Source organism: Bos indicus, chromosome 18 (assembly GCF_029378745.1).
Source record: "Bos indicus isolate NIAB-ARS_2022 breed Sahiwal x Tharparkar chromosome 18, NIAB-ARS_B.indTharparkar_mat_pri_1.0, whole genome shotgun sequence".
NCBI classification, from domain to species: domain Eukaryota; kingdom Metazoa; phylum Chordata; class Mammalia; order Artiodactyla; family Bovidae; genus Bos; species Bos indicus.
In genome coordinates, this window is record NC_091777.1 from 42,416,442 (window position 1) to 42,443,561 (window position 27,120).

A 27,120-nucleotide genomic window follows, 5' to 3' on the forward strand; every position below is an offset into this window, starting at 1 on the left:
GAAGAGAGAGCATGGACCCCAGGGTCCACCTGCCCAGCTGGGCTCTGTTTTCTGCTCCTTGAAAATCCCGAATCAACAGGAAGGAATCGCCCTGCACCGAGCCTTCCAAAAACCTTTCCTCCCATCTGCCATGGGCAGGGCTCAGGGTCCTGACTTGGACTTCTCTCATCCAGATGGGAGACCCAACTCCCGCCCCCATGCGGGTCACCAGGTGTGACCGAAGCTTCACTACCGATACTTGATAACATCGCCTTCCCAGCAAGAATCTAACCCCAAGGGAACATCTTCCTTTCTTTTACATTTTTATTCTTGGGGAAAATTCTGTCCACGCCACCTCTGAGTGAATGCTCGCTGCTCTCCAAGCCCAAAGTTCACTAAAACTCCCTTGATTTACGGGCGGCTTCCGACTGCCAGCACCTGGCAGACACAGCAACCAACTCAGTCATAAACAGATCGCATACAATTTAATTTTAATGTGCTCGTTAGTCGTAGCACATTTCAGACATAATTGTGAACGCAACACAAAATTATAGCAAAAAGACAATTTTAATGCTGCCGTAGAAAAGAGGGTTATATGAAGAGTCACATAATGGTGGTTCATTGTCAACAACAAAACAGGGCACAGAGTGTCTGTGCTGTTTACATGCCAATATTTTATACATAGGTTCTCATATGGTGTCAGCTGTCAGTTACTTCTGCAAATTAACTGCCAAAAATGGAGAAGAACAGAATCACTTGGAGAGCCGGTAACCACGGGTTACCTTTCATAAGCCTAAAGATAAAGCTGCAGTGTGGGATCTTGGGAGAATAATTAGGAAGAACAAAACAGAAAGTTACCAATTGAAATAAAAAGGCGTCCTACAATATGGAATAGCAACCAAGAGGGCTTATAAATAAGTAAAAGAGGTTGTATCACAGAATGCCTCGTGACTTTTAAGCAAAGTATTACAGTACAAACATTTTAAAGGCTTTATCAATGTTTAGGAAATACAGTACAAGTTCTCTCTCTCTCTCTTTTTTTTTTGTTCTTTTTTTTTTTCCTTTTCAAATAGACTTAACCCTTTGAGCACTGAGTTTATTTTGAGCGTGTTTTTTTTTTTTTTTTTTTGATTTCTAATAAATACCTTTAAAAATAATGTGCAAAATAGTTATGATGCCTGCCATGGATGGATCTCCTGGCCTCGTTTATTCAGACTGCTCAAAACAAATGATAATATGATGCTAATAAATATGTATAATTTAAATGTGAACCTCTATCAATATAGATGTACTGTATAGCAAAACAAACAATCATACTTTGCTTTCAGATAATGTTTCTGTATACTTTATAAATGCTATCTGTGGTATCTTCTGTATAATTTACAATGTTTGCATGTAAAAAACAAAACCCATAGACCTTAAAAAAAAAGAAAAAGAAATATACACTATACATAGGCACGGCTTATGCCCAGAGCATAGCAGGTACATAAAACACTGTTGCTATAAATGCAAGAAAAAAGGTCATTTACCCACAATCACATTTTTCATAAGAGAGTCTGAAATCTATACAATATATACATCTATGTTTCAATGTGAAAATAATATTCTTTTAAATTTCAAGGCGTGTTATACCCCTGCAGACCTGCATAAATGGAGGTTCATATTATTAATTATAACTAAGCTGGTAAGGAGTTTAAAAAACAGAGCTTCATACATTATTATTATTATTTTATTTTTTAACCAAATTAATGCAAAAGTGCTTCAAAGTACTCAGAGGGCTAAAGATGAAAGGGTGAAAAATGCCAGCACACTTGAGCCGCGTGGAAAAGTGTGCCCGGTTTCGTCATAAATGCTTAATTAAACTGTCTGTTAATGCATGCAGCTTGAAGCATCAGGGGATGCTCACAACTAAATCCCATTTACACAAAGTTCCAAACACTTACCACTGCGTTTTAACCTTCATATTTTACCAGTAACAACAGCTGAGTATGCACCTCTATTAAACACTGTACAGTTATACAAAACAGTCCAGCCCAGAGTGATTCTCTGCAGTTAAAATAAGACCATGTGCCAAGAACAAGACAGAGGGGCCTTAAGGTGCCTGCAACAGTTTCCCTCAAAGCGAATTACAGTCACTTTAATCAAAAGCAAACGCTACTGCTTCTCTAACTCAGAAACATACAGAAGGTGGTCCTCAGGGGATTTCCCGTGTGTTTTGCTGAGGTGAAGTTTAACCGCATGCTTGCTCGCAAAGGTCCGATTGCAAAGTTTGCACTGGTAGGAGGTCCCCAGGTCCTCCTCGGGGGAGGACGTCACCAGTTTTTCTGACGGTGACTTGGTTTGTGCTATCTGATTGTTAATCTGTTCAGTGGACAGTTTGGACAAATCCCGTAGCCGGAAGCCCAGGTGTGACTCGAGGTGGCTGATGTATGTGGAGGGAGTCCTGATTTGTGACGCGCAGTCGTTACAAAAGAACACAGGGTGGCCGGTGTCCAAGTTTTTGAGGAACTTTGTTCCACCTGTCCTTCGCAGCTGGTACTTGACGTTGGCCAGCCAGTGGCTGATGGTGGTCATGGAGAGCCCGGTGAACCTGGAGATGTGCATGCGCTCCTGGGGGCTCAGGTCCGACATGATGTACTTGCCCTCCGAGGTCTGCCGGAGGCTGGCGGCGAACTGCGCCTGGAGGATGAGCAGGTGCTGGGGGTTCCAGTTTGACTGGCGGCCCTTCCTCTTCTGCGCGGGCGTCGCCTCCTCGGCCTCCTCCAGGGTGGCCCCGTCAATGTCAGACTTCTCAGAGATGCTGGAAGGGGTGGAGGACTTTGACGTGTGGCTCTCTGTCAAGTTCTTCAGCATATCGGATATATCTGACAAGGCGTTCTCGCGTAGCGGCGAGTTTGACATGAATGATACGACGGCAGATGTCTTTGCCGTTGTCACCGTGGATGAGGAGGTTGCCGGGGAAGCGGACGTGGGTGACAGAAGCGCTGAACCCAAAGAGCAGCCTTTGTCATTCTTGCCTTTCGTCAAGTCTATGGGCTGGTCGTTGCTGACGTGGTAGAAATAGCGGTCGAGGTGGTCTGCCTTCTTGGACTGCAAGGGTGGTGGGGTGGCCACCGCCGCCTTCTCGGCCAGGCTGTTGCTCATCTTGAAAAGCATGCTCATGGGGTCGAGCGCAGGCAGGGAGGGCTTGGCGGCCTTGCCCAGGTGGATGTTCATCACCGACTGCAGGGCGCTCAGAGGGTTAACGAAGGGCTGCTCGGGTGGGTGGTCGGTGATGATGGCCGTGCTGCTGCTCAGGCCGCTGCTCATGGGCTTCACCAGGTCCTTGCCGTTCTCCACAGGCTCTGCCAGGGGGCTCCCCTCCTTGCAGCCGTCCCGCTGGGGGCTGGGGCTGTCCTCCTGGCTTTTGAAGCCGCCGTCGCTGGATGCCTCCATCTTGATGGGCTCGCTGATGTCGCTGCTGCACGGGGATGGGGTGGCCCGCTTGGGTGGAGAAAGCTTGCCCTCAGGCTCCTTCATTTTCTCCTCGACTTTGGCAACTTTCTCGGTGACTTTTTTCACCAGCTCCTCCATGGCATGAAAGTTTGTCTTGGGCATGGGGGAGGTCTGGCTGCTGGGTGGAGTGATCAGGGTCTGGTTCTTCGTGGGGGACACGATGTCACTGTTGCCAAACATGGGCTTCAGGGGTGTGCTTTTCCCTGCGGAGCCCAGAGACAGCTTCATCATGTTGGGGAGCTGGTAGGCAGCGTGGATGCTGGGGTAGCCCCCCCAGCTGGGGGTGCCATTCTGGGCCTTGTTGATGGCCGACGTGACTGTGTTTTCCAGGGACTTGAGGATATCGAGCCCGCCCTTGGGGCTCTCTTCGAGGTCGTTCTCAGTCAAATAGTGGTACTTGGAAGAGATATCGTACTTCTCCTCCTCCTCGCAGGCCTTCTCTTTTTCCTTGGGCTTCTCTTCGAGGACAGCTTTCTCCTTGTCGGCTTCCTTCTTGACCTCCACGTTCAGTTTTGGGGAGATGCTGGCGGGTGTGTTGGAGGGGGATGTGAAGGTGGTGGCAGCCAGGGGCACGGACTGCACCTTCTCGTCCAGCAGGCTGGTGATGCTGGGCGTGACGGGCGTCTCCATGATGGGCTTCCCCTTCTTCATGGCCGAGTTGGTGACCTTGATGAAGTGGCCGGTCACCATCATGTGGGCCGTGAGCTCCTGCAGTGTGTCATGCGAGCTGCCGCACTCCATGCACTTGAGGATCTGGGACTTGCGGGCCTCGAAGTGCCAGGCGTAGCTGGCCCCGTTCTGGTGGCCGTAGCGGTTATTTGGCGTGATGTACGGGTTGGAGTTCTTCTGAAGCGCGTCGTTTGTGTCCGCCATGGCAGCTTTGGGGGTGCCGCCGGTGGAATCCGGGGAGCTGGGCAGCTCCAGCTCCAGCGAGGCCTTCTTCCGAGCGGCTGGGATGATTTTGGCTGCAACGGGAGTGACGGGTTCCTTCAGAGGCACTTTTTGGTAGTGTTTCGTTTTGATCATATGGACACTCAAGTCCTGGAGGGACTCGAACGAGTGGCCACAGTACATGCACTTCAACACCTTCTGGGCATCCTCCTTGCCTTCCATTTCCAGCAGCGAGCGTTTGCGGGGCTTGGACCAGCGCTTGGGGTTGTTGTTGTCGGTCTCATGGTTGTCGTCGCGGTAATGCCCCGTCTCGTTCATGTGCACCGTCAGCTCCACCAGGGTGTCGTAGGCGGCACTGCAGTCTTTGCAGCGGAACTTGCTGGCCCCAGTAAAGATGGAGCCGTAGAGCTTGCTGCTCTGCCGGTACAGCTGCACCGTGCTGAACAGGCTGGGCTCGGGCAGCATGCGGCTCTGGGACACCTGCTGCAGGGTCTTGGCCATGGCGCTCTGGTGCCAGTCGAAGCTCCCGCTGCCGCAGCTGCTGCTGCTACTGCTGCTGCTGCTGCTGCTCCCGTTGTTCTTCTCCGAGGACGGCTGGTGCAGGTTGAGGGTGAGGTTGGACCAGTAGGAGTTGGAGAGGAAGTTGTTGTACACGGCCTTCATCTGCTCCAGGCTGTCAGATACGGTCGTGTCTTCTGGTGGGATGGTCACCTCCTTGGTCTCCTCTTCGTTCTTGATGGAGCCACTTTCAAAGTCGGCCATCCGGTCACTGGTCTCACTGATGTGGGACTCGCTGTCCATCTCGTGGCTGGAAAACTCAGCCGCCGGGGAGTTCTGGTAGCTCGGGCAGGTCTTGTTGAGCTCCTTTTCCGGGCACATGTACTTAGCCGACGGCTCTCCATCTGCAGGGCTCTCTCCTGGGTCTATGTCTTCATCTACCAGGGCGGCAGCCTTTAACTCATCTGAAACATAGGCTGCATTGATAACAGGTGGAACAGGTAGGACAGAAAGAAGAGACACACGGAGGAGGAGAGAAGGAAAAAAGAAAAGCATTAGTAAGTGTTGACCTTACCTAGAACATTTTCTTGGCTCTTGGGGAAACGAAGCAAAGTAGACGGGCACATTTATTTGTAAAATTAAATAGTTAAAATGTGGTGTTTCTTTGGAGCAAAAAAAAAAAAAATCTGCTCTTCAAACATAATTTGCCACCTTATTCTTCTCAAGGGGCAACAGCTTGAAATTAAAACTAAATTTGAAATTAATGAAGCACATTCTGGAGGTGGCATTCATTTCTAAAGTAATAAATTACTTGTATCAACCTCAGAGACAGCAGTTCCTGTCTGTCAATTAATATGTCTTATGCTTCTCCTACCCCTAATGCATTTCTTAACAGACAGATTCACAATTTAAATTAAGCAAGCATTTTTTACTCATTACATTTTTGAGGCTCAATCTTTAATAAATATAAAGCCCAAAAACATCAATACAATTTTTACGAAGTAAAAAGAAAGTACATCAATTGTACTAAATTAGAAACAAGGTTTTGTGACTTTTTTTTTCCCCCCTTCCTTCTGGAAAAGTCGGTCTTATAAAAGCTTGGAGTAAGTTTCCTACCAGGGTCCAGGTGCTCATTTGTTTCAGATGGGAGGGAAGACCCTGACCTGCCACCACCCAGCCCTGGCCTGCCCCTGTGTGCACACTCAGCCATTCTTAGCCACCGGCACACACACTCTCCATGCAGAATTATGTCAGAACAAGTTCAGGAAAATTGGTATGCGGTGCTCATTCCTGCTGTATAAATATATACAAGACCTTCCAGTGGACCTTACAAATGTCAAAGTGTTTGCTCTTTAGACTACTTTGTCAATATTTACTCAGCATAAGCTTCATGGGCATCCAACAGGGATCCTGTCTTTCTGGAAGTAATGTAACTGGGGATGTGAATCCAGCCTGTGCTTCCGAGCAGGTGGAGGTACTCTCAACAGGGCCGAGCAGCTGTGGGTTCTAGAAGATGCCCTCCAGAGATGCAAAGCTGGGAGAACACTGTGCTAATGGAACTAAATGATTTTTTTTTTTCCATTCTAAATTTGCATTCAGTGACTTTGGTTTTTTCTTATGGAGCTTGCCTGACACTGTAAATCAAGTTGGACTAGGTCTTGTGACTAATAGACGTGGCCAGCCCTGTGAGCAGAGAAGGGGTGAAAAGTAACTTCTTGTCAGCTCCTCAATACCAGTTTGCTTCCAAAGGCCGGCTGCTAAGGCTGGAATGCCTCAAGTGCTAACATTGCATGGCTGATTGAAAAGTCTTAGGAAAGAAAAGGAAGCTTTGTTTGTGGCATTCACTCCCATGATGTTAAAGATTTGCCCCCAAACCAATTTCACACTAGAAAAAGTAACAAACAAAACAGTGAAATGACTCCAAGAAGACTCCCTGGAAGACACACATATTCACCACTGCCCCCCACCCTCCTTCCATCCAGGTCAAGAGTGATATATTTTTGTTCCTAAGTCCCCCTTTGAGTACCAAGATTTCTAAGCTGAAAAACTACTGATGTCCCAGCACTGAGGTGATTTGAACTTGATGGGAATAGTGTCCAGGTACATGCAGCTGTAGAAGCCAGGTTGCTTCTGCTCAGATGCAAACAGTGAAGCAAGAGTCTTGGGCTCGAGCTGTGGAATGTCCTTCCGCAGATGACCAGAAGAAAGTGTCCTGCTCCGTCAGCTGCAGTGAGACTTCAGTTTGAGGTTGTGCACTTGGAGCTGGCAAATGAACATGCCAAACAAACTCTTTCCTAAGGCCCAGGGCCACAGTGCATGGGGGCCCATGGTGCTGACCATAAGGGGGAAGATGAATGTTGGAAAAGGAAGCGGAAGAGAAAAAGGAAAGCAGGCATTGCCCCCTCTGCACACTCTCTGCTCATCATTCTCTTGAAGTCTGGCTCTCAAACACCAAACAGGACTGGCAGGGAGGGTGGCTGAGGGCAGAGTGACCAAGAGTCACAGCTTCCCTGGAACTGTCCGAGTCTCAGCACCAAAAGTCCTACATCCCAAGGATCCTCTCAGTCCTGGACAAAACCGGTCAGCTGGTCACCCTGGTGAGGGGACACCCAGCAGGACCAGGTCAGAACATCCAGGCAGGTTTGCATTCCTCTTTAAGAGGAGCTTGAGCAGGGTGAGCTGGGTTTGACTGTCTGCAGAAATGCACTGGGAGCAAGTATGCATAATGTTCCTATCCAAGGGGTTTCATCTGGAACACTGAGTCTGAAAGGAAGGACAAAAACACAGTGGCCTGTGTCCTGCAGCGGAGGTGCAAGGAAAAGCCCAGCCCTGTGTACACAGGGCAGACCCCCGAGCCCCCGTGGGAGCCGCTGTCTGCAGCACGAGCCACACCTACCAAGGCTCCCACGGAATTCAGGCTAGGAGAAGCAGGGGTCCAGAAATGGCCCCATCTGGCCAGGCAGCTGGAAGCCAGAGTCAACGGTGGTCACGAAGGCCACCAGCTCAGGGAATATTGTAGCTCTGCCAGTCCACCTGCCACCCAGGAGCGGTGTGGGCCCCCTGGAAGCCTCAGCACAGTGAAGTGGGGGACAGCAGGCTGTCAGGAGCATCCCCCAACACACACATGCACCATCATCGGCTTGATCAGCTCCCACCCTGAGCTGGTCCCCAGTGGACTCCAACATGCCTTGTAAATCGCACAGCAGTATCAGAATGTCATCAGTCTGGTGACTGAGGAGGAAATTAAAAATGAAAGAAAAGTAAGGCCAACCTTGCAGTTGACAATCAAATCCTACTCTGAAGAAAATCAAAAAGCTTCGGGGCCAAGAGGCCATGGATTGGGGACACCCGGCATCACCCCGCACAGCACCCCTTGGCCTTGTCGTGGCTTCTGAGGCTCCTCCTAAATACCGTTGCACACTGCCCTGATAGGAACCTCACTGCGTGAATCCTTCCTCCATGTTTTGCGATAATTGCACTCCTCTGAGAATATCACATCCACTCTCGATGACTGAACTTCAAGAAGTAGCGAGAAAGTGGAAATGGGCCTAGAGAAATGGCAGAGGGCAGGAAAGAGTGGAAGGGTTCATTCAGTCCTCCAATTCTGATCGTGCTCCACCCCCACCAGAATACCATTTTCTTTCTCTAGGACTCTGTTTCCCCATTTGTAAATGACAGGTCACTGCGGCCGGATCAGGCCCTCCTTCTCTGCTTCTCTATTTTGTGGCTTTTCTGAGCAAAAGGTAAAGAAGTGAGGCCATGCCCGCTTGCTCTGGCTCATCTCTGCTAAACTCTGGCTCCTTTTCAGCACTCAGCAGTCAAGTGACTCCCTTGTCCTTCTGCTCTGCACTAACTGGCAAAGTCCCTGGCCAGAGAGAAGGAGGAACGTCCTTACTGGATCAGTTCATGTCCCGGATCAGGCCAAGAGGGAGGGGGATTGGGTGTCTCCATCACAGTCTGGGTGGACAGTAAGAGGTCACCGAGGGTGCGGGGGAGCTGGGTGAGAAGCTAGCCCCACGAGGCTGGCTATCAGGGGCTCCTTCTCTCAGGGAGGCGATGGCAGGCCTTGTCCCCCCATTTGGACCTCACAGGTAATCGTGCACAGGTAACAAGGCCTGAGGAGGCTTTGCTACTGTGGATGGTTACTTTGATCCCTTGCTGCTATTTAACTTTCTGCACATTCCTGTCTGGATTCTCCACGGCCAAAGGCCCGCTCTGTACTCTCACATCCTGCACACAGGAAATGAGCAATAGACACTGGCTGTCTCCTTTAGAAAACGGGTTGGTTGAGCTCATGTTCAGCAGCAAGAGGCTTGTTCCCAGCCTCTGACCCCTCTGACTCAGGCCTGGGCCAGCCCCCAGCATCTCTCACCCGTTAAGGAACCCCACCTACTCCAGCCCCAGCCCCTTCCCTCTATTCTCCAGACAGAATCCACTGGATGTTCAATCAGCGGGCTGATCATGTCACCCCAATGAACACTCTCAGTTGCCATCGGGCTTGGAAGAAAGCTCCAACTCTTCCCAGCCACCCCAGAGTCCTCCACCATTTCAGTCCTGCTTCCTCTCCAGCCTCTCAGCTTCTAGAGCATGCCACGGCCTCTAACTCTGCACTGCCGCCTCCCATGCTGGGAACCCTGGGGGAGATTCAAACAAAGGAGGGTGAGCCATCTCCTCTCTGGTCTGCAGTGAAAGGTAATATCCAGGGGCGGGGGGACTTGACCTCAACTTTGTCCCCGTAGCACCTCACCCACTCCCTTCTTTTTACAAGGCACACCACCAAAATCTCTAGATTAACCACTCAAACACACACCCATGGAATGAATGCATGAGTATATGAATGAATAAATGAACACCGTAGATGACTTCTTCAAACCTCCTAAACAGTTGTCAAAACATCTAGATGGATCCAGCCTCCAGCTGGTCCCAGACGTGCTGAGGTCTGATCCGGAGTTCTTCCTGCATCTGTTTTCTGAGTGTGAGCAACATGAGGCTGGGCCTCTGGGGGACAGGATGCCAGAAGCCCACTCTGAGGAAGAGGGGTGGAAGCCCCGCAAATGGTGATCTCCTTGCACTGGGGCCACCCCTGGCTGTGCTCACACCCCAATACCTCTCTCCAAGAATGCTTCAGCATCACCGTTTTCTCTTGAACAAATAAAATTGAAACTTCCGCTTCCGGCTTCAGTAGAAGAGGCCCTGAATTGTACTCCTCCTCCCAGGGAGGAGCTCTCATTCAAACCAAGTTGCCAGGTGCAAAGATGAGAGAAACACATGCGAGTGGAGACTCAAGAGAGGGTGGACCGGGGCCTGTCACTTCCCTCAAATCGCTCAGTGGAGAAAGTTCCTCTCTAAGACGTGAGCCCTTACTGACTACAGTGACAGCTCCCTCTACAGCCCTGTCTGATCTCTTCCTCAATGTAAAGTAAGCTCTTCAGGCAGTAAGACAGCAACCCATCTCTCCAAAGCTGAGGGCCAAAGACACATGTCTGAACAACTGGATGAACTCAAGAACTTAGCAGGCCCAGAACTGAATGGGACTTCTGGGGAGAGACACGTTCATGAGAAATAAAAGCTCTCACACTTGCTGAGACTTTCTCCAAAGTTCCACAGCGCAACGCCCTGGAATGTCAAGCAATGAAAAAAAGAAAAAAAAAAAAAAAAAATCACACTGCTACCTAATATGTGCATGCTTCTGAACTATTTGCATTTAATCCTCTCAATGGTCCTGGCAGGTGGATCAAATGATTTCCTTTCTACAGCCTAGGAAACTGCAATTCCCATAAGTTAAATGAGATACTCCCAAGCCCTCTGCAGGGACCCCTCAGGTGTCAGTGGGCGTACAAGGGGATCTGACTAACTCCAGAGAGAATCACACAGAAGGAGTGTAGAGTGAGTGGGCCGCTGCGTCAGAGCCTTCCTTAACGGCTGACCTCAGTGGGTCCCACGCCTGCCCCTCCAGGACGGTCCTGAGTGCCCTCCCACAGCTCTTAGGTGCTCATGCCTCCCACGACGTCCAAGGAGTAAGGAGCTGACCGGGGCAGCAATCAGAGGGTCTGGAGGCAGCAGCACCCTCATTAATATTTATTATCATCATTAACTAAACCCAGCCACTAGGTAAAGAGAAATTAATACGTTTGATATAAATATAAAACAGTAAGCTGGGGCATAACGGAATTCATTTTTGGGCAAGTGGGAATTACCTTCATTGCTCTGTTGTGCGTCTCTCTCCAAAGGAAGAGATGAAGGAGCAGGGGAAGAGGAAGGGTATCCTTGGGGGGGTGGGGGCTGGGCTGGGGAGCGGGGGCACTGGCGGGAGCTGGAGAGAAAGGAAAGGGTGTGTGGCTGTGCCCTGCTCCCAGAAGCGATTTCAAAGTAAACTGTCCCGTGGAGTTTTGCATTTTCTGGGCTGAAATGAGCCCTCTGAAGTTATAACACTGTTTTCAAATTCCCAAGACTGCCTGGGAAGCTGCAGGCAGCTTCACTGGCTAAAGCGTCCTCAGACTTCTGCTCCCTGCCCTTCCCTACAGGTGGCCCAAGATACACCTCATCCTGTAACCTGTGGTTCAGGGCATCCTCATCTTGGGTGATGTGATGGAGAAGGGACAGGAGGCAGGGAGAGGAGGTGGTGGGGCTGAAGAAGGTCAGGGGTGGAGAAGGCAGAGGAGAGAGTGGGGGGCAGGGAGCAGAGAAAGAATCAAGCAAGAAAGACGGAGGAACGAGGGAAGATGCCATTAGGACTAGGGTGGTGTTGGGAGGGGACAGAGAGAGAAACAGAGGCAGACAGAGAGACGGAGAGAGAGCAACAGAGACACAGAAATGGAGAGAGAAACAGATAGAGGCAGAAAGAGACAGAGAGATGGAGAAATAGAGAGAGAGAGAGACCACTAAGGGCAGTGCGAGGGAGGGAAGGAGAGAAAGAAAAGCAGCGATGCAAAGTTGAGAAGAGGCAGGAGAAGAGATGATTCTAGTGGTGGGGAGGAGTCTCGGTGCAAGGATGGCACGGGGAACGGAGCCCTGCAACACTGCTGTGGGTCATTTCCATGGCTGGAGACTCAGGCCTTGTCTCAGCCTCTCCTGAGCACTCAGATTCTCAAGACATAAGGCGATTTTTTATTTTAAGGGTAATTTAACCAGCTGAGGGCATGACCAAGCAGACAGTTAAAGGCTCAGCCAAACCTGGTGAGCAGCGCAAGGGAACATGGCTTGGGCACAGAGGTTGCTGCTGCCCCAGAGATGATCTGGGCCTTCGTGGGCAGAGGAAACCTGGCCAGGGGAGCCTCAGGAGGAGCAGGCCCCTGAGCTAGGGCCTCAGCAAACGCCAGGAACCCCTCTCAGGCCCTCACACACATAATCACATTTGAGACTTGGAACTGCCCAAAAGGCAGGTGTGGGCAGCAAGTCTGAAACTGGACAGCTTGTGAAGAAGGCTATCGGCTCTAGACTTGGTTCTCTTCTCCCTTCTCAGGGTTCATGCATGCCATGCTCACTCTGCTCCTGCCCTCCCCTCATAGCCAAGGCCACTCTGCATGGTTAATGAACCAAATTCACATTTTAATAAACACCCTGCCTAAATGCCTGGGGAGACCTGGGTCCTAGAACATGCTTGGATACAGAAACATGCCAAGATCATCACAGGGGTCTTGGTCACTTCTGAACAGCTCCCCCCATACACCTGAATCCAGAACTGAGCAGCAGCAGACACCTAGTAACCATAGGGATGGGGACAGGTGGGAAGCCCCAGCTACCCCACGTGGAGAGCTGGCCACAAGAGCACCTGCCTGGACTCAGACAACCTGCCATTTTTGTTGGTGTTCCTGTGTTGCACGATTTTCTGTTCAACTGAATAAGGTCACAGACACTAAACTGGGTCTTGGCTCCTGCTCTGCCCTGTGTTGTCCAAATGACCAGGAGACTGGCTTCAAGTCTCTGGGCTTCAGTTTCTTCACGAATTGGAGGGAGGAAGGGAAGCAATTTCTGCCACACCTGCCTCCCAGGTGTTTGCAAAACAAGGAAGTCACAAACAGTGAGCAGAAAGGGCTTTCCCAAGTGAAAAGGGCTCTGCAAACACAGGTGCACAGACTCCACGGAAGTGCATGAGGCCTGGCAGACCGCACCCACGGGGTTCTGGCCCAGCCTCTAGGCTAAGTCCTCTGCTTGAAAAGGAAGTCTCCAGGGTGAGGTGATGGTCCCCAGAGCCCCAGATTCTCCAGCTGACTTTCAGGGAAAGGGGCAGAGGGACCTAGCAGGGACTGTTAGGATGACAGGTCCCCATGGGTTCGGGTTCCATCCCCTTCCCTCTGGCGGCCTGAAGGTGTGGGCTGTGGAAAAGAAAGCAAGCCAGAGAAGAAAGGGAAGGAGAGGAAAATGAAGAGCAAAGAAAGCTTAAACACGTACAATATTAACATTCCTGACCCAGCACCTGCATGCACTTTCACCCCCCCCACCCCCCCCGCCCCCCCACCCCCCCCCCCCGCCCCCCCACCCCCCCCCCCCCCCCCCCCCCGCCCCAGGCCTGGGTCATCTTCAGGAAGGAAGCCTAGGGCTTTGGATCAAGCCCAGCTCCACCCACAGCCCCGCCCACCACTCCCCCAGGCTGGAGATTCCCAGTCTCCGCCCACCCCTGGGGGCGTGGTTAGAGCCAGGGACCGCCTCTCCGCAGGAGCAACCACTGGAGGCCACCACACCCCTCTGGCCGCCAGTGTTCCCGCAGCCTCCAACCTGGCAGTCTCTTCCAGGCTGACTGATGACCCCGTGTCAGGTCAGCTTCTGCCCCGAGTCACCTCTTTAGGGGGGAAAGAGCACAAAGTCTCCAGAAAACGTCACAAGTTTCACCTTGTTCTAAACACACCTAGAAATTCGGGACAGACTGATCCATTCGCAAAAGAATCTCTGCTTTATGAAGGGCTCAGGCCAAGTGCACCGTGCCCTCTGGGTTATCTTTACACAGCTCTCTCTTTGCAAATGTGTTGCACATCTAATTGTGACAGGAAGGGAGGGCTCCTTTGTGGGTGTAGCCAGGTTCTACAGCATCTGCTCTGTCTGGGATTGGGAGCCCGGAGTTATCCCCTGATGTTCTGAGGGCCCCTAAAATGAGCTGTCAGGAGCTCTGGAGGGTGTGAGGGGCAGTGAGGCAGGAAGGATGCTCAGACCTGGGCCAGGGATGACCAATACATTCACCCTCCAGACAGCTCCCCACTCCCTGTCGCTTCAGGGTCCTGCAGAAGGTGGAAATCAAGATGGGATACATATGTCCTGCTGGCTGCTGGCTGGGAAGGATTTCAAGGAGCAGCACTGATGGGAGACTTCCTTTCTGTGCCAAGAGTGAGGTGACAGCGTAAGAAAGTGAGTGATGGAGTAGAGGGGAGCTCAGCTAAATACGCTGGGTAATATCAAGGTGATTAGACTGAGCTGTTGGGCCTCTGTTAGGATATTAAACAGGCAGCAGAGAGAAACAATTGATTCTAAAGAAGTGCTCATGGCCAGTACCCAGGAGGTCACAACCCGACAGAGAACACAGGTTTTCTCCATCCACTTGGCTACGCAGAGTCACGAGAGATGTCACCTACCATCTAGGGTGACAGAGGTCACAGCCTCTGGGGACAAAGAAAGAATGGCATGGTACCAGGGAGACCAGGAGCCTCTCAGGAACCAGGAGAATCTCCAAAGGACCAAAGCAGGCTGGGTGGTGGGGGGCTGGGATGCATGGCTCTTTGGGAAGGAAAATGGTGGCTTAATGGTCAGGACTTCTCCAGAAGGCTGGCCACGGAGGGATGACAACCTCCCAGATTGATTGCGCTTCCCACTAGCAAGGTCAAGAATATTAATTTTGTACACGTTAATTTGATGTAATGTGTGAGATGAATGCTTGTTCGGTTGGGTGTCCCTGTGTTGATAAAGCTGCAATGCTTTCATGCCAAGAAAGGCATGGCATTAGCTGATCGGTAGAGCAAGTCAGCATGGAATAAGGCAATGCCACCCTTCAGCAGAGCCAGAGTGGCCAGCGGTTGTGCAAGCCACGATGGGCTCCTGCTGATTCTCTACGAGGCTACTGACAGTGAGATCCAGCGGACACCTCCCCACTGCTGGAAAACCCAGCCCATCCTGAAGACCTGGTATCCAGGCCATGGCCTGTTCCTCTAGATGTGGTGGAGAACACAAGGCTAGGAGCCTTCAGAAGCCAAACCGGGAGCCCCCCCACAGGCCATGGGGTCATGGAGGACACTTCTGGGGCTTGTCTCCTTAAGATTCTTATTGCCATGAAAGAGCTGTGTTCAGCCCTCTTGGTAGCCCCTCTGAACAACGTCGCTCCATTTCTTGGGACCCTCCTCGTATGGATCGATCACACAAAGAAGAGGCCAGGAAGCTGGGAGGCTTCTGGAGATCAGCAAGGGAAGCCAGCTCCTTTAGTCCTGAAACTACACTCAGCCCACTTCAACCCCACTGCGAAGAAAAACAAATATATCAAGGGCACACTCACATGCAAAGCAATTGCCTCAGACAAACCTTCAGATGACAGAGTAAATAATATTCAGCTGAGGACCAGCTGAATCACCCCTGTCTTTGGCTCCAAACGCCTATGAACCAGTGAGTGAATCAACAGTGGTCCCTGTACCACCAACTCTCACGGAGCATCTGAACTCTCACTCCCTGTACCCTGCAGGAGTGCTCAGCCCACTGCGGAGCTGACAGGGCAGAACCGTAATCTCCCTGGTGGTGGTGACTGGGGTGGGGGGGTCTAGGTTGATACCCCCATCAGTTCGTCTTGGTATCAGGCAAAGCATGGCTTCTGGAGGTAAATCTCTGCAAAGGAGGAGAAAGATGTAAAACTTGCTATGAACCCCATATTCCTGTTTCTCTTTCTGAGCTCCATATATTTCCAAGATCCCTGTCCTCCTGGAGATGTAGGGTCTGAACCTCTTCCTTGTAGCCTTTTTTCTCTGTTATTCTACAAAAATCCACAAGGTAAATCCTAATCTGCAGTGGGTCTAGTAAATGACAAGAGTGACATTCTCTCACCTTGAGTGGGATCTCAGACACTGGGCAGGAGAGGTGCTGGGACGTTTCAAACTGTGCACACAAACAATCTGGCTAATGGCTGAGCAGAGTCATGCCTCACACACCCTTACACACCGTCAGCTCTGGTTCACAGGACTTCCTGAAGGAGGACCACGTATGTGGTCCCCTAAGAGGCAACTGTGATACAAAGAGAAACTCTTACCCATCTGCACGCTCAGTGATCTCAAAACCCGGGAAAACCACAGATGAGAATTGGGCAGTAGGTTGGGGGAAAATCTGAGGCGGTTCTTATAAAGTTCTTTACCAAATGGGCTATACCTGTACATGTACAATTCAAATTCTCCCTGAGTCTCTTTGGCTGTTGTCCATAGCATCAAAACTGTTGTATCAGGGAGGTTACTTGATGACTTTTTAAAAAGAGTAATAAATATTTACATGGAAGAGGAGGCAATCAATCCACCTAGCCATCTATCCATTTGCCCATCTACCATCCATCCATCCACCCAAAAACCCACCCTATCATCCAACATGCATACAAAACTAAGTATATATGCTAGACACTTTAAGGTTAGGAATAAGAAGTTACCAAAATAAACACCTCAGAGCCACGGGCTTTACTTTCACATGGCCAAGATGGCCTTGGTTACAGAGATCACAAGGGAATGCCCTTGTGATCACACACCCATACAGACTTTTTAGCTTGATATTCAAAGCCAGCATAACCTAGTTTCATTTTACCTTCTAAGTTTATCTTCCCCTGCCCTCCTCCCTGAAATGCACATACTAACCTGTGCTCGCTATGCTGTTTTGGCCTTGCCTTAGCTGACATCATTTCTTCCACTTTGCATATGATGCTTCAGCTTTTCACATCCTCAGCCCTGCCCTCCAAAACCCTGCTCATTCCACCTCCCTCAGGAAATCCCTTCTCACCTGTCTCTTTAATCTCAGAGATGAGACAATGGATAGAAAAGTCCTCTAAACTCTAGACACATTTCAGGAATGCTTATTGGCATTATTACTTGAACATCCCTACTGGCATCTCTCATAGTGTTTCCCAGGGCTAAGTAGGTGCAGTGGGCCTCTCCATATACATTACAGGAACCAGGCATTCCTTACCTCTGCGTCCTTCACACCACCTGGCAGGTCAGCTGTCTGAGTAACTCCTGGTTGAATTCACAGAGTTTGGTAGGCACTGCTGAGTCTAAGAACCACACAGACCAAGTGTAACCTCAGGCAGAAGCTCCCAACAGCTCCCTCCACACTCTCAAATGCAAGCAGAACAGCCCCGAGTGTCCTCCTGACTCTACACCACTTCATGTTTGAACCCTCGCGACCATTTCCCAGAACACTAAGCAGAGAGTCAAGGCCACAGTGTTTCTCAGGAGTCCTGACAAGGTTCCTCATTTTATGATCACAGGAAAAGTGGTAAAGAGGGTGCTCCCACTGACCCCAGAGAAGCCCAGCCTTTCCATCACTTCCCTGGGCACCAGCATGGTAGCCACCTGGACAGGGAGACCTTCCTGAGGCCAGTGACCTTGGCAGTGATTGGCCAGCTACAACCCAGCACTCAACAGGAACTCAGCCAGCACTGACTGCGTATACACTTAGCACTCTGCCAGCATCCAGACCACACGAACAGAGCACACACCTGGGTCAGCTAATACAATGTAACTACCATTTGAATGGACAGGTCACAGCCAAGACAAGGGTGTCATCTCCCCAGTCAGCTTGAAAAAAATAAACTTATGTTTTATAATTTTGACCTAAATACCCATAGACTTCAATTTCATTTCTATTTATTAAAATAGCTTTCCCCTACCAATGTATAAATACTACCTGATAGCTGGTTGGCATCACATTACATGTTTTCTTTAAATACCCTGTCTCACCTATTGGAAGGGCTGATGCTGAAGCTGAAACTCCAATACTTTGGCCACCTGATGCAAAGAACTGACTCATTTGAAAAGACCCTGATGCTGGGAAAGATTGAAGGCAGGAGGAGAAGGGGATGACAGAGGATGAGATGGTTGGATGGCATCACTGACTCACTGGACATGAGTTTGAGCAAGCTTAGGGAGATGCTGAAGGACAGGGAAGCCTGGTGTGCTAAAGTTCAACTGGTCTCAAAGAGTCAGACACAACTTAAGAGACTGAACAACAACAACTCATTTATGTTGATGTTTATGTTGTCTGACTTATGTGTTTCTTGTACTAAATTCAAGAACCCTCAACACATCACCATCCTTCCGGGGGTCAGAGGGGGAGAGAAAAAATAAACTTAAAACATTACATAGTGAGAGTGGCATTCTCACTAGCGGTCAGCATATTACTTGTCATGGTCATTTTGTGAAAGGTAATTTAGCAGTATGTATAAATATTGAAAATCTGTTACATTCCTTAAAACAGCTAGGAATCTACACTACAGAAATACACATGTACAAAAAAACAAAACAAAAAAACAAAAACTGCTCTGTGTTTAGGGTGTTTTCAGCAACAATTCTAATACCAAAAAAACTGGATAAACCACCTAAGGTACACCCATACCATGAAATAGTATGCAGCGATTTACAAGAATAATAAGAGACAAATACCAGTGTCAGCTAAGATGCGGAGCAACTGGAACTCTTTGAAAAACTATGTATCAGGATCCACTGAAGCTATACCTACATACACTCTGGGACACAGCAATTTTCCTCCTAGGTAACTACCCAGCAGACACGCATACATATCCCACCAAAAAACCAGGACCATAACATCCTTTGGCATATCATTCGTAACAGCAAAGAGACTGGAAACACCCCAAATGTCCACCAACAGCGTGAGGCTACCTGTACAGCAGAATGGTGCACGGCAGTGAAAACACACAAACCACCATCCAAAACAACGGGACAAGCCTCACAGATGACACGATGCAGGAACGATACTGTCTGAATTCACTTCAACAAGTTTCAAGAATCAGGCAAAACTGATTTGTGAAGTTCCATGGAGGGGGCCTGGTGACCGGGAGTGGGCACCCGGGCACCAGGGACTCTGAGTGCTGGAAATGTTCTACTTCCGGGTTGGGATCCTGGTTACACGACCGTATTCACTTGGGGAAAACTCATCGGCCTCTACACTCGTTATTTATTGGCTATCTTTTTGTTTATTATACTGAGTAAGATGCTAACCTCAAAAGAATGAGAGGATTCTATAAATTCTGACATGGAACGATTTCTAAGACGTGTTGGTAAGTGTCAGTGGAGGGAGCAAGTCTCGGAAACACAAACACAGATCCCTGTTTTCTGTGTGAGCTTGTGTGATGGGCACCCCAGGAAAAGGATCCCCTCGGAGATGTGGGGCACATTCTCTGGGTGCCAGAGGGGATACATGGCTGTGGAGGCAGATGGCAGGAGATGGGGGAGGAAGGGGGCCTCTCCTCTGCCTGGTCTGACATTTTCACGAGCACACATCTGTGAATGTATTGTGAAATGTTGAGATGTGTAAAAGGAAATGTATTTTTAGTACATTTTCCTGTGTGTCAGGCTCTGTACTGGGCACTGTCTGCAAAGCATACACTAGGCAAAGCCCCTTTCTGCTCAGACACTTATCCAAGGACGGCAGGTGTGGGGTGAGAGTGTGTCTCCTGCGTGGCGGGCTGGATCCAAAGTCACAAGGCCTTCAGGGACCAGACGGGTGGGACGTCCACCTCAAGGCATACCTCAAGGCATTCTACTGAGGACGTCACCTGTCATGATGAACTATGGTAAGCAGAGACACGGGGGAGCTTTGTGATGAAACCACTGACCTTAGTGGGAGGAGGAGGTGACAGCCACTCTCCACCAACCTCGAAGGCTACTGGGCTCCCCGAGCATCTAGCTGTAGTAACACCCAAACTACCCATGGGGCCCGGCTCCTTCAGCCACGGGTGGGAGCCAGTGGAACTTCTTTCAGATCACAGCTGCCACCAGGTCAGCCCCATCCTCTCATGGGGCAGAGTCCTCGATGCTCCTCCATGCAGCTCTGGGATCACCCCAAGGACTCTCCTGAGCCCTTGAGATGAACGTCGCAGGGACAGGGGGTCTGTGTGACTAGTGGGGGAGCGCTGGGGAGGAGGTCTGCAGTGTAACCTCAGGGTGGAATGAGACAGCCAGAAGGTACAGAGAGGCCCACAACTTGCTTTATTCCACTCCTCCTTCTCCTGTCCTATTCCTTCTTAGGGCCGACGAAAGGCTCTAGAGCCTGGATTTTTGAATCCAACACAAAGTGAAGTCGCTCAGTCGTGTCCGATTCTTTGCGACCCCATGGACTGTAGTGTCCCAGGCTCCTCCATCCATGGGATTTTCTAGGCAAGACTGCTGGAGTGGGTTGCCATTTCCTTCTCCAGGAGATCTTCCAGACCCAGGGACTGAAGCCAGGTCTCCCGCATTGTAGGCAGATGCTTTACCATCTGAGCCACGAGGGAAGTTCTGAGCCGCCAGGGAAGTCTAACACAGGTGCTCCAGAAATCCTAGGCTCTGAGGTGGCGAGAAAGTCCTTACAGCAAACCAGAAGATGCCTCCCCTGGCTGCCACTGGCTTTGCGGGCTGTTCCCTGCCATTCCCTAAGGGCAGCCCCAGACACTGTGCTCCTAAGACTCTGAACACCCACCGTTCTGCAGTGGGGCCTGAGTGGGGACCCCCAGGCATTTCCTGAGATGGTTCAGCGGACGCAGTGCTTGGCCTGGGGACAGGGCTGGGTGGTGCTCCCTCTCCAGGGTCTCCTGGGTAAATGCCACTCCTCAGGCAGCCCTGAGACCTTTGTGACCTCAGCACCTCCCGGCTCCCATGGTGCCTCCTGAGTACCCAGGGAAGGTCCCTCTGCACCTCTGCTCACGTGACAGGAATAGCTCACCTCCGGATGCCCAGCTGACGTCCCATTTTGGGTGGGGTTTTGCTGCCCTCTCCACCCTCAGCCAGTCCTTCTGACCCCTGTGTGCTTACAGTTCTCCAGGGATCTTGCCGCCACTCGCATCCACAGTGGACTAGGCCCAGGCAGGCAAGGACATGGCCTCCACAGCCCCCGCACCGGGCCTGGCCCAGGCTGGATGCTTGGTAAATCTCCCTGAATTGAATCAAACTTTCAAATGAAAAGACGTCACAAATATGGAAAGCAGACTTCCTCCTGGTCTTTTGTGTTTGTTTGGTGTTGTTTCCTTGAGATACTTCAGTGCCAAGCAGCGTTTCCACAAAGAATTAAAAACCCAGAACCAGTGGTCAAGTGCCAGGAGCATTCCATCGTGCCCCGCGGGACGCGCACACCCATGGGGGCTCTGCATCCCTGGGGACTTCCGGTGCAGGCTCTCTGCCCAGCTAGCTAGCAACCTGGGAGGGAAAGGGACACCACGGATGTCCCCATTTAACAGACGGGGAGATGGAGGCTCAGAGACAGAGATGAGGGGATGGAAACAGCCCTCATGATCCGAAAACTCAGAACGAGAAGGGCAGTCAGAAGCCAGGCTTTCCTATTGCATCTCTCTGTTCTTCTACTGAAGACACAAGGAAAGATGCTGCTAAGGGATCTCCCTGGCAGTCCAGGGGTTAAGACTCCAGATTCCACTGCAGGGGATGCGGGTTCAATCCCTGGTTGGGGAACTAAGATCCCACATGCCGCATGGTGCAGCCAAAAAATAGAAAAGAAAAGTAAAAAAAAAAGAAACTGCTTAAATGTGAGGACATAGAGGGACAGGTCCCTTTTTCTTGAACAGTGTGGCATGCAACCCTTGGTAAATGGGGTGATATCACTGACCTTGTGTGGGGAGGGGGGGATATCGTGAAAATTAAATAACACAAATTATACACAGTAAGGAAAGGAGCAAATGTCACTCAGTGGGGGGTGCCCAGAGCCCTCTGCTGGTCCCAACTGTGGGATCTGGTGTTTTTCCTCTTCTCCTTGGTCAAAAGGGAAAGTAGTTTTTTGGTCTGGTTTGGGTTTTTTGATGTGAAAATACAAATGGAAAGGCTGATTTTTGAGACAAGCAAACCCTGGAAGTTTCTGCACGATGGCTGTGACTAGGCTGTGGCATACAAGACAACATGGTCAGGCAAGAGGTGGGGTGAGCACCTGGGGACCAAGGCAGCATGTCCCAACACTGGAGCCTTAAACGCCTGTGTCTCCATTTCTCAAGGGTGCCTGACGCAGCCCTGCAGTGCCCCCAGCTCCTGCTGCACAAGCCCTCTGGCATGGATCCCTCACCCAGTCCTGGGTCCGTGTCTCAGAGTGGTCCTTTATGCCTCTCTGAGAGGAAGTCTGAACAGTCTGTAGCCAGCACGGTGAACACGGAATGTCACATGAGCAAAGACACTTGTCAAATGCCTTTCCCTTACAAGCACCCTCATCATGACCTGTGTTAATGAAGTTAATTGAATTTAAGATCAATAATGGTTAATTATTGCAATTTGACATTCAGAGATAAATGGCTTTAAGACAGAGGGTGCGTACGTGTGTGAGAGAGAAAGAAAGAGAGAGAGAGGGTGTGTGTGTATGTGTGTGTGAATCCTCTCCATGGAAGGTGAACACATTACAAGCCTAAGAGGGATCCCAGAAGCCTTCCATTGATCCTGGTACAATCTGATCGACTTCATCCTCTGATGAATGTGGGCTTTTCAGAGCTACAAGTATATGTTCTACAAGACTACTCTAACCCTTGTCACTGGCCCAATCTATATGTGCTGTACACCAGAAATCTATTGAGATAGATTAAAGAACTGCTGTAGAAACAAGAGCAGCTTCAATAAAGGTGAAGGTTTATTATATTGACTATTAATGTAACTTAACTGTATGCCGTTATGAATGCTTATGGATCAAGGCAGTTTAATTTGGGGCAGTTAGATATGATTATAATTGAACACCATTTTTTTTTTTCTAACATCACCAAAGATGAACTCAATTCAACACGGAAGGAAAAAAAAAAGCCCAGCTCAGAAAGTAGGTTACAACTAGCTTTGCAGAGGACGGCTTCCCGGGAGTGGGGCTACAGGGCAAAGATGGGGACAAGGGCAGGTCTAGGCCTCTATTCTGCTGACAGTGACCACTGTCCTCTCATGCTGGGTCCCCCACCTCTCTGGGAGCTGACCCCCTGGCTGTCTGCAGCTGTTCCCCAAGCCCAGGTCAGGGCTGGGAAGTGGCAGCTCCAGTTTCTGCCAAGTTAGTGAAAAGTTGACTCATCAAGAGGGCTTCCTTGATAGAAAGACATTCCCCAAACCAAGTAATGATGCTCCTCCAAGCACACAGAGCAGGAGAAATGACCTCTTACAAGATGCATAATGACAAAGTAAGTGCTGCCACGGAAGGAAGTCCTCCTGATGGCGGAGCACTGACAATAAAACGCGGCTGAGGAGTTCTGTCAAAACGTAAGATTATGCAAAAACACCGTTGAGAACACTGCTAATCATCTGCTTGTGTCAATTACTTGAAGGGTCTCTGACAGCATATTTACATTAAACACATTTCAGGAGCAAAATCCTTAATGCTATATCAGAATAGTTTTCATTACCATTAGCAAATCCTTAAAAGTCTTTTTCCCTCTCGGCTACAATAGGAGTGACGGGTGGGGGCCTGTGTGTGGGTGGAATGGATGGTGGAGGGATTTCAGCTCATTCAGCTGAAAGGAAGCGGGTGACGCCCAAGGTGGATGTGAGGGGCTGTGATCCCACCTTCCGTGAAGGGAGGAGGACGTGGCCCTCTTCAGTCCCTAGCGCCTCCAAGCCAAGGGAAAAGTGGCACCACGTCTAATGTCATCTTATCTGAAGAAGCAGACAATAGGTGCAGAGGGGCAACTGTTGGAATGAGAACCTGGATGGCAGCCGCCAGGACGGGGCACCGTTCAGACATTGCATCCTGATCACACAGATACGGCCTCAATTAGGGCAATGCGGAAATAACCAGAATGACAACATGGGGCCTGAGAGGCCCAGCAGAGCCAGCTGGTCCAGAGCGAAGGTTCTAGTCCCATGCTGGGCATCGAGTGGGGACAGCCCAGTGGAGGGCACAGCAAGGCCCACCCCAGGGAGCTCCTGTGGAGGCTAGAAGGAATCCAAGGTGCCAGTAAAGGTACTTCTAAATGCTCCCGGCAAATTATACAGCCTGGGTTTTATCTGACATGACAATCTATGATGATGGTGACGACAGCCACTAAGTTGTTACCATTTTTTAATTTATTTTTCTTTTATTTGTTACCATGAGGTAGGTTTGGTGTTTCCCTCATTTCCCAGATGAGAAGACTGTGTCCCCGTGAGATGCAGAGCTGACCAAGGAATACCAAGATTTGAACTCAAGTCTCCTGGGCCCCTTCTACATGCAGCACCAAGAACATCTTATTAACAGTTAGGGTGACTATGAGCTGGCCCGCAGGGATCCCTGCTCTGCAAGCATGAGAGAACAGTTCTAATATGCACAAAAGCAGGCGAGAGGTCCATTCAATAATTTGAAAATCCCTGAAACCACCTTCATCTCAAGAAGTGTGTCTGTCGCATTCAGAAGATGGAGCTACAAGGTTGGGTCATGCAGGATGGCCGCTCCCTGGGCATCTCAAGGTTCTGGGAGGCAAACTTATAAACTCTGCCACACAGGGCTGACCAGGCAGTCCCTGAGCTGCTACTCACGGTCACCAAAGGGCCTCGGGGCCAGGGGCTGACCTCTTTGTGACCCGTGCTCTGGGAAGTACGCTAGTGTGAAGCAGACACAAGACTCCACCCAACATCCAACCCGCTTGATAGGAAATATGCAGGACACACACCTACTTACAGTCAGGCCAGGGGATCCAATATTCGTGGTTATTTCAGAAATTGGTATTACATTATATTTAAGACAAATGAGTTCCTTTTTAGGGATTCTACACTCTGAATGTTTTAAGTAAAAGCTGTCTTCTCCCCATTCTCAAGCATACAGACAGTTCCCTGACCTTTAGAAGGATGTATCTGCTTATAGAAAAAATAATGCAAAGAGCTGCCACACCCATCCTCAAAATGCACTTCCAGACTCTAGGAGAGATTTGGATTGAGGGGACCACAGGCCAAAACAGAAGCGTCCAGAAGCCAAGGTTCTAAAAAAAGCCAAATGTGAGGGCGGATTCTGAGTGCCCCGTTGCTTGTTTGATGGAATAAGATGTGATGGATGAGTAACGTGACTTGGGTTCATTTTCATTTCTTTATATAGATCACACATACATACATATGTAAACATATACACACATACAAATGCATATACATAAACACATATGCACACAGCCATCTATATACGCACAAATGGACATTTGCATGAATCTGATTGCCCTACAAAGTTATCCTTTAAATAAATTTGAACAAACAACTCCAAACAAACCGACACCAAATGAATACACCAGGCAAGAGAACGTCATCCTTGAGGGTGGGGTCTGCTATTTAAACATCTGATTCCTGGCAAACAAGCATCCCGTCCAGAGGATCACCCCCAAAACTCTCTGGGAACAGATCAAGGACCCCTGGGCTGTTGATCACACACCCTGAAACGGGTAAATGGGCTCCTCTCCACGGTACCCCCACAAGGCCCGGCCTGCACCCTCTCCCAAGAGGACGGAACAGGCCTGGCTGGTCAGCGGCACTTGGTCCACGGGGAAGCCAGCAGCCTCCCACCCCAGCCCAGAGTCACTCGTGGGCAGGGGGGATTCTGTTCAAAACCCCACCTTCCAGCTGAACCATCACTGCGGGGTCACTGAGTGGACCAAATCAGATCAGAGTGACATCTGTCCTTTAGGTGCTGGAGCAGATGCTCACTCCATCCCTGCCTGCATACCTTCCTCTCAGCCAAGCACTCTGTGCCCAGAAAGGTCCGAAGGTTTCCCAGGCCAGATTTCTCAAACCTTGCAGCCCTCAGCTGAATATGGACACTCACAGAGATGAGTGGGGGCCTCTGTTACACCCGTGATCCCTGCCAGCAGAAGTGAATGGGTTTCAGGGGGCCTTCCTTGTGGTCCAGCGGTTAGGACTCAGTGCTCCCACTACAGGGGGCATGGGTTTGATCTCTGGCTGGGGAACCAAGTTACCACATGCCACAATGCAACCAGAAATAAATACATAAATAAACATGGAGTGGCATGCAATCTATTTATTCGGGAAAAAAGTGAATGGGTTTCAGAATGATGGCGCTCTCGTGAACATCTAGGTGGGGACCTTCACACTGATAACCAGGTACCAGCAAGGCTCGCCAGGGCCAGATGCTCCCCTGGCCCCTCCACACCCCCCCCCACAGACTCCCCTAAAGAAGCTCGTGGAGCTGTGAATGGTAAGACCCCCTCGCCTGTCACAGGCGGAAACTCTTGAGAAACTTGCTCAGGGGGACAGAACTACTCATGCAGGGCCAGGATCTGAACCCAGCCGGTCTGGATGCTGCTTCTGTGCCCAGAACTCTCACTCTCCACCTTTCTGGCTAAGCTCAGCCCCTACGCGCATCTTCAGCTGTTTATGGAAAGCAGGCCCCTTCCCCGAACTATCAAACTGGGACCACAACCAAAAAAATTAATCTCAAGTTTTTAAAATATCAAAACCTTAAAACGTATAATTAAATTAATCATCATAAATTCCTTTTTAGCACTGAGAGTTGGATTTATAATATCATTTTGAAACCTCTCTGTGAGATTTAAATATTTTATAGCATATGTGAGTTAGAAGGGAGCGTGTCTAAGGGCTTAAATATCGCTGGAGAGCAGCAGAGTTTGACAAAAACTGTAGCACAACTGTTTCTAAGGTAGTTTGTAAAAATTATTTATTTCCATACCAGTTAATTATGATGGGAGTCTTTGTTGAATGCACAAGCATTAAAAAAGTGCTGATATTTTATGCATCTTTAACTGGAGCGTGATTCCCTGCAGCGCACTGGTAACTCCTTGACATTTAGCATTCACTCACAGCAACTGTAATAAGGGGTTTGATTGCTTCCTTTGCAGATGCAGTAATTTAATAACTGTGATCAGTTGCATAAATTTCCTATACAACCATCTTAAGTTAGCCACATTAAAATTAAGCAAAATTGTAATCTGTTGACAGATTATTGCTACTGAACAATTCTCCTAAAAGCATTTCAGATTAGCAAGTGCCACGAGCATTTGTGTTTTATATGCTTGTAAAAAATACGGCAGCTTCCCCCGTCCCCACCCCAACCTCCAGTCAACCCCCCACCCGTGTACACAGACACCACAAATCTGACTAGAAGATAGTTTCATGAAATTCTCTGCTTTCTGCTAAATCACCTGCA

General features: G+C 49.7%; 1 protein-coding gene across 1 annotated transcript in view; it reads right to left on the reverse strand.

Annotated features, from left to right (window-relative positions):
- Window positions 1-527: 527 nt before the first annotated feature.
- Window positions 528-27,120, reverse strand: part of TSHZ3 (teashirt zinc finger homeobox 3) — a 70,686-nt gene continuing 44,093 nt past the window's right edge. The window contains exon 3 of the mRNA XM_019979980.2: window positions 528-5,339. Coding sequence (XP_019835539.2) covers window positions 2,134-5,339 — 3,206 coding nt within the window. The 3' untranslated portion in view covers window positions 528-2,133. The remainder of the gene's footprint in view (window positions 5,340-27,120) is intronic.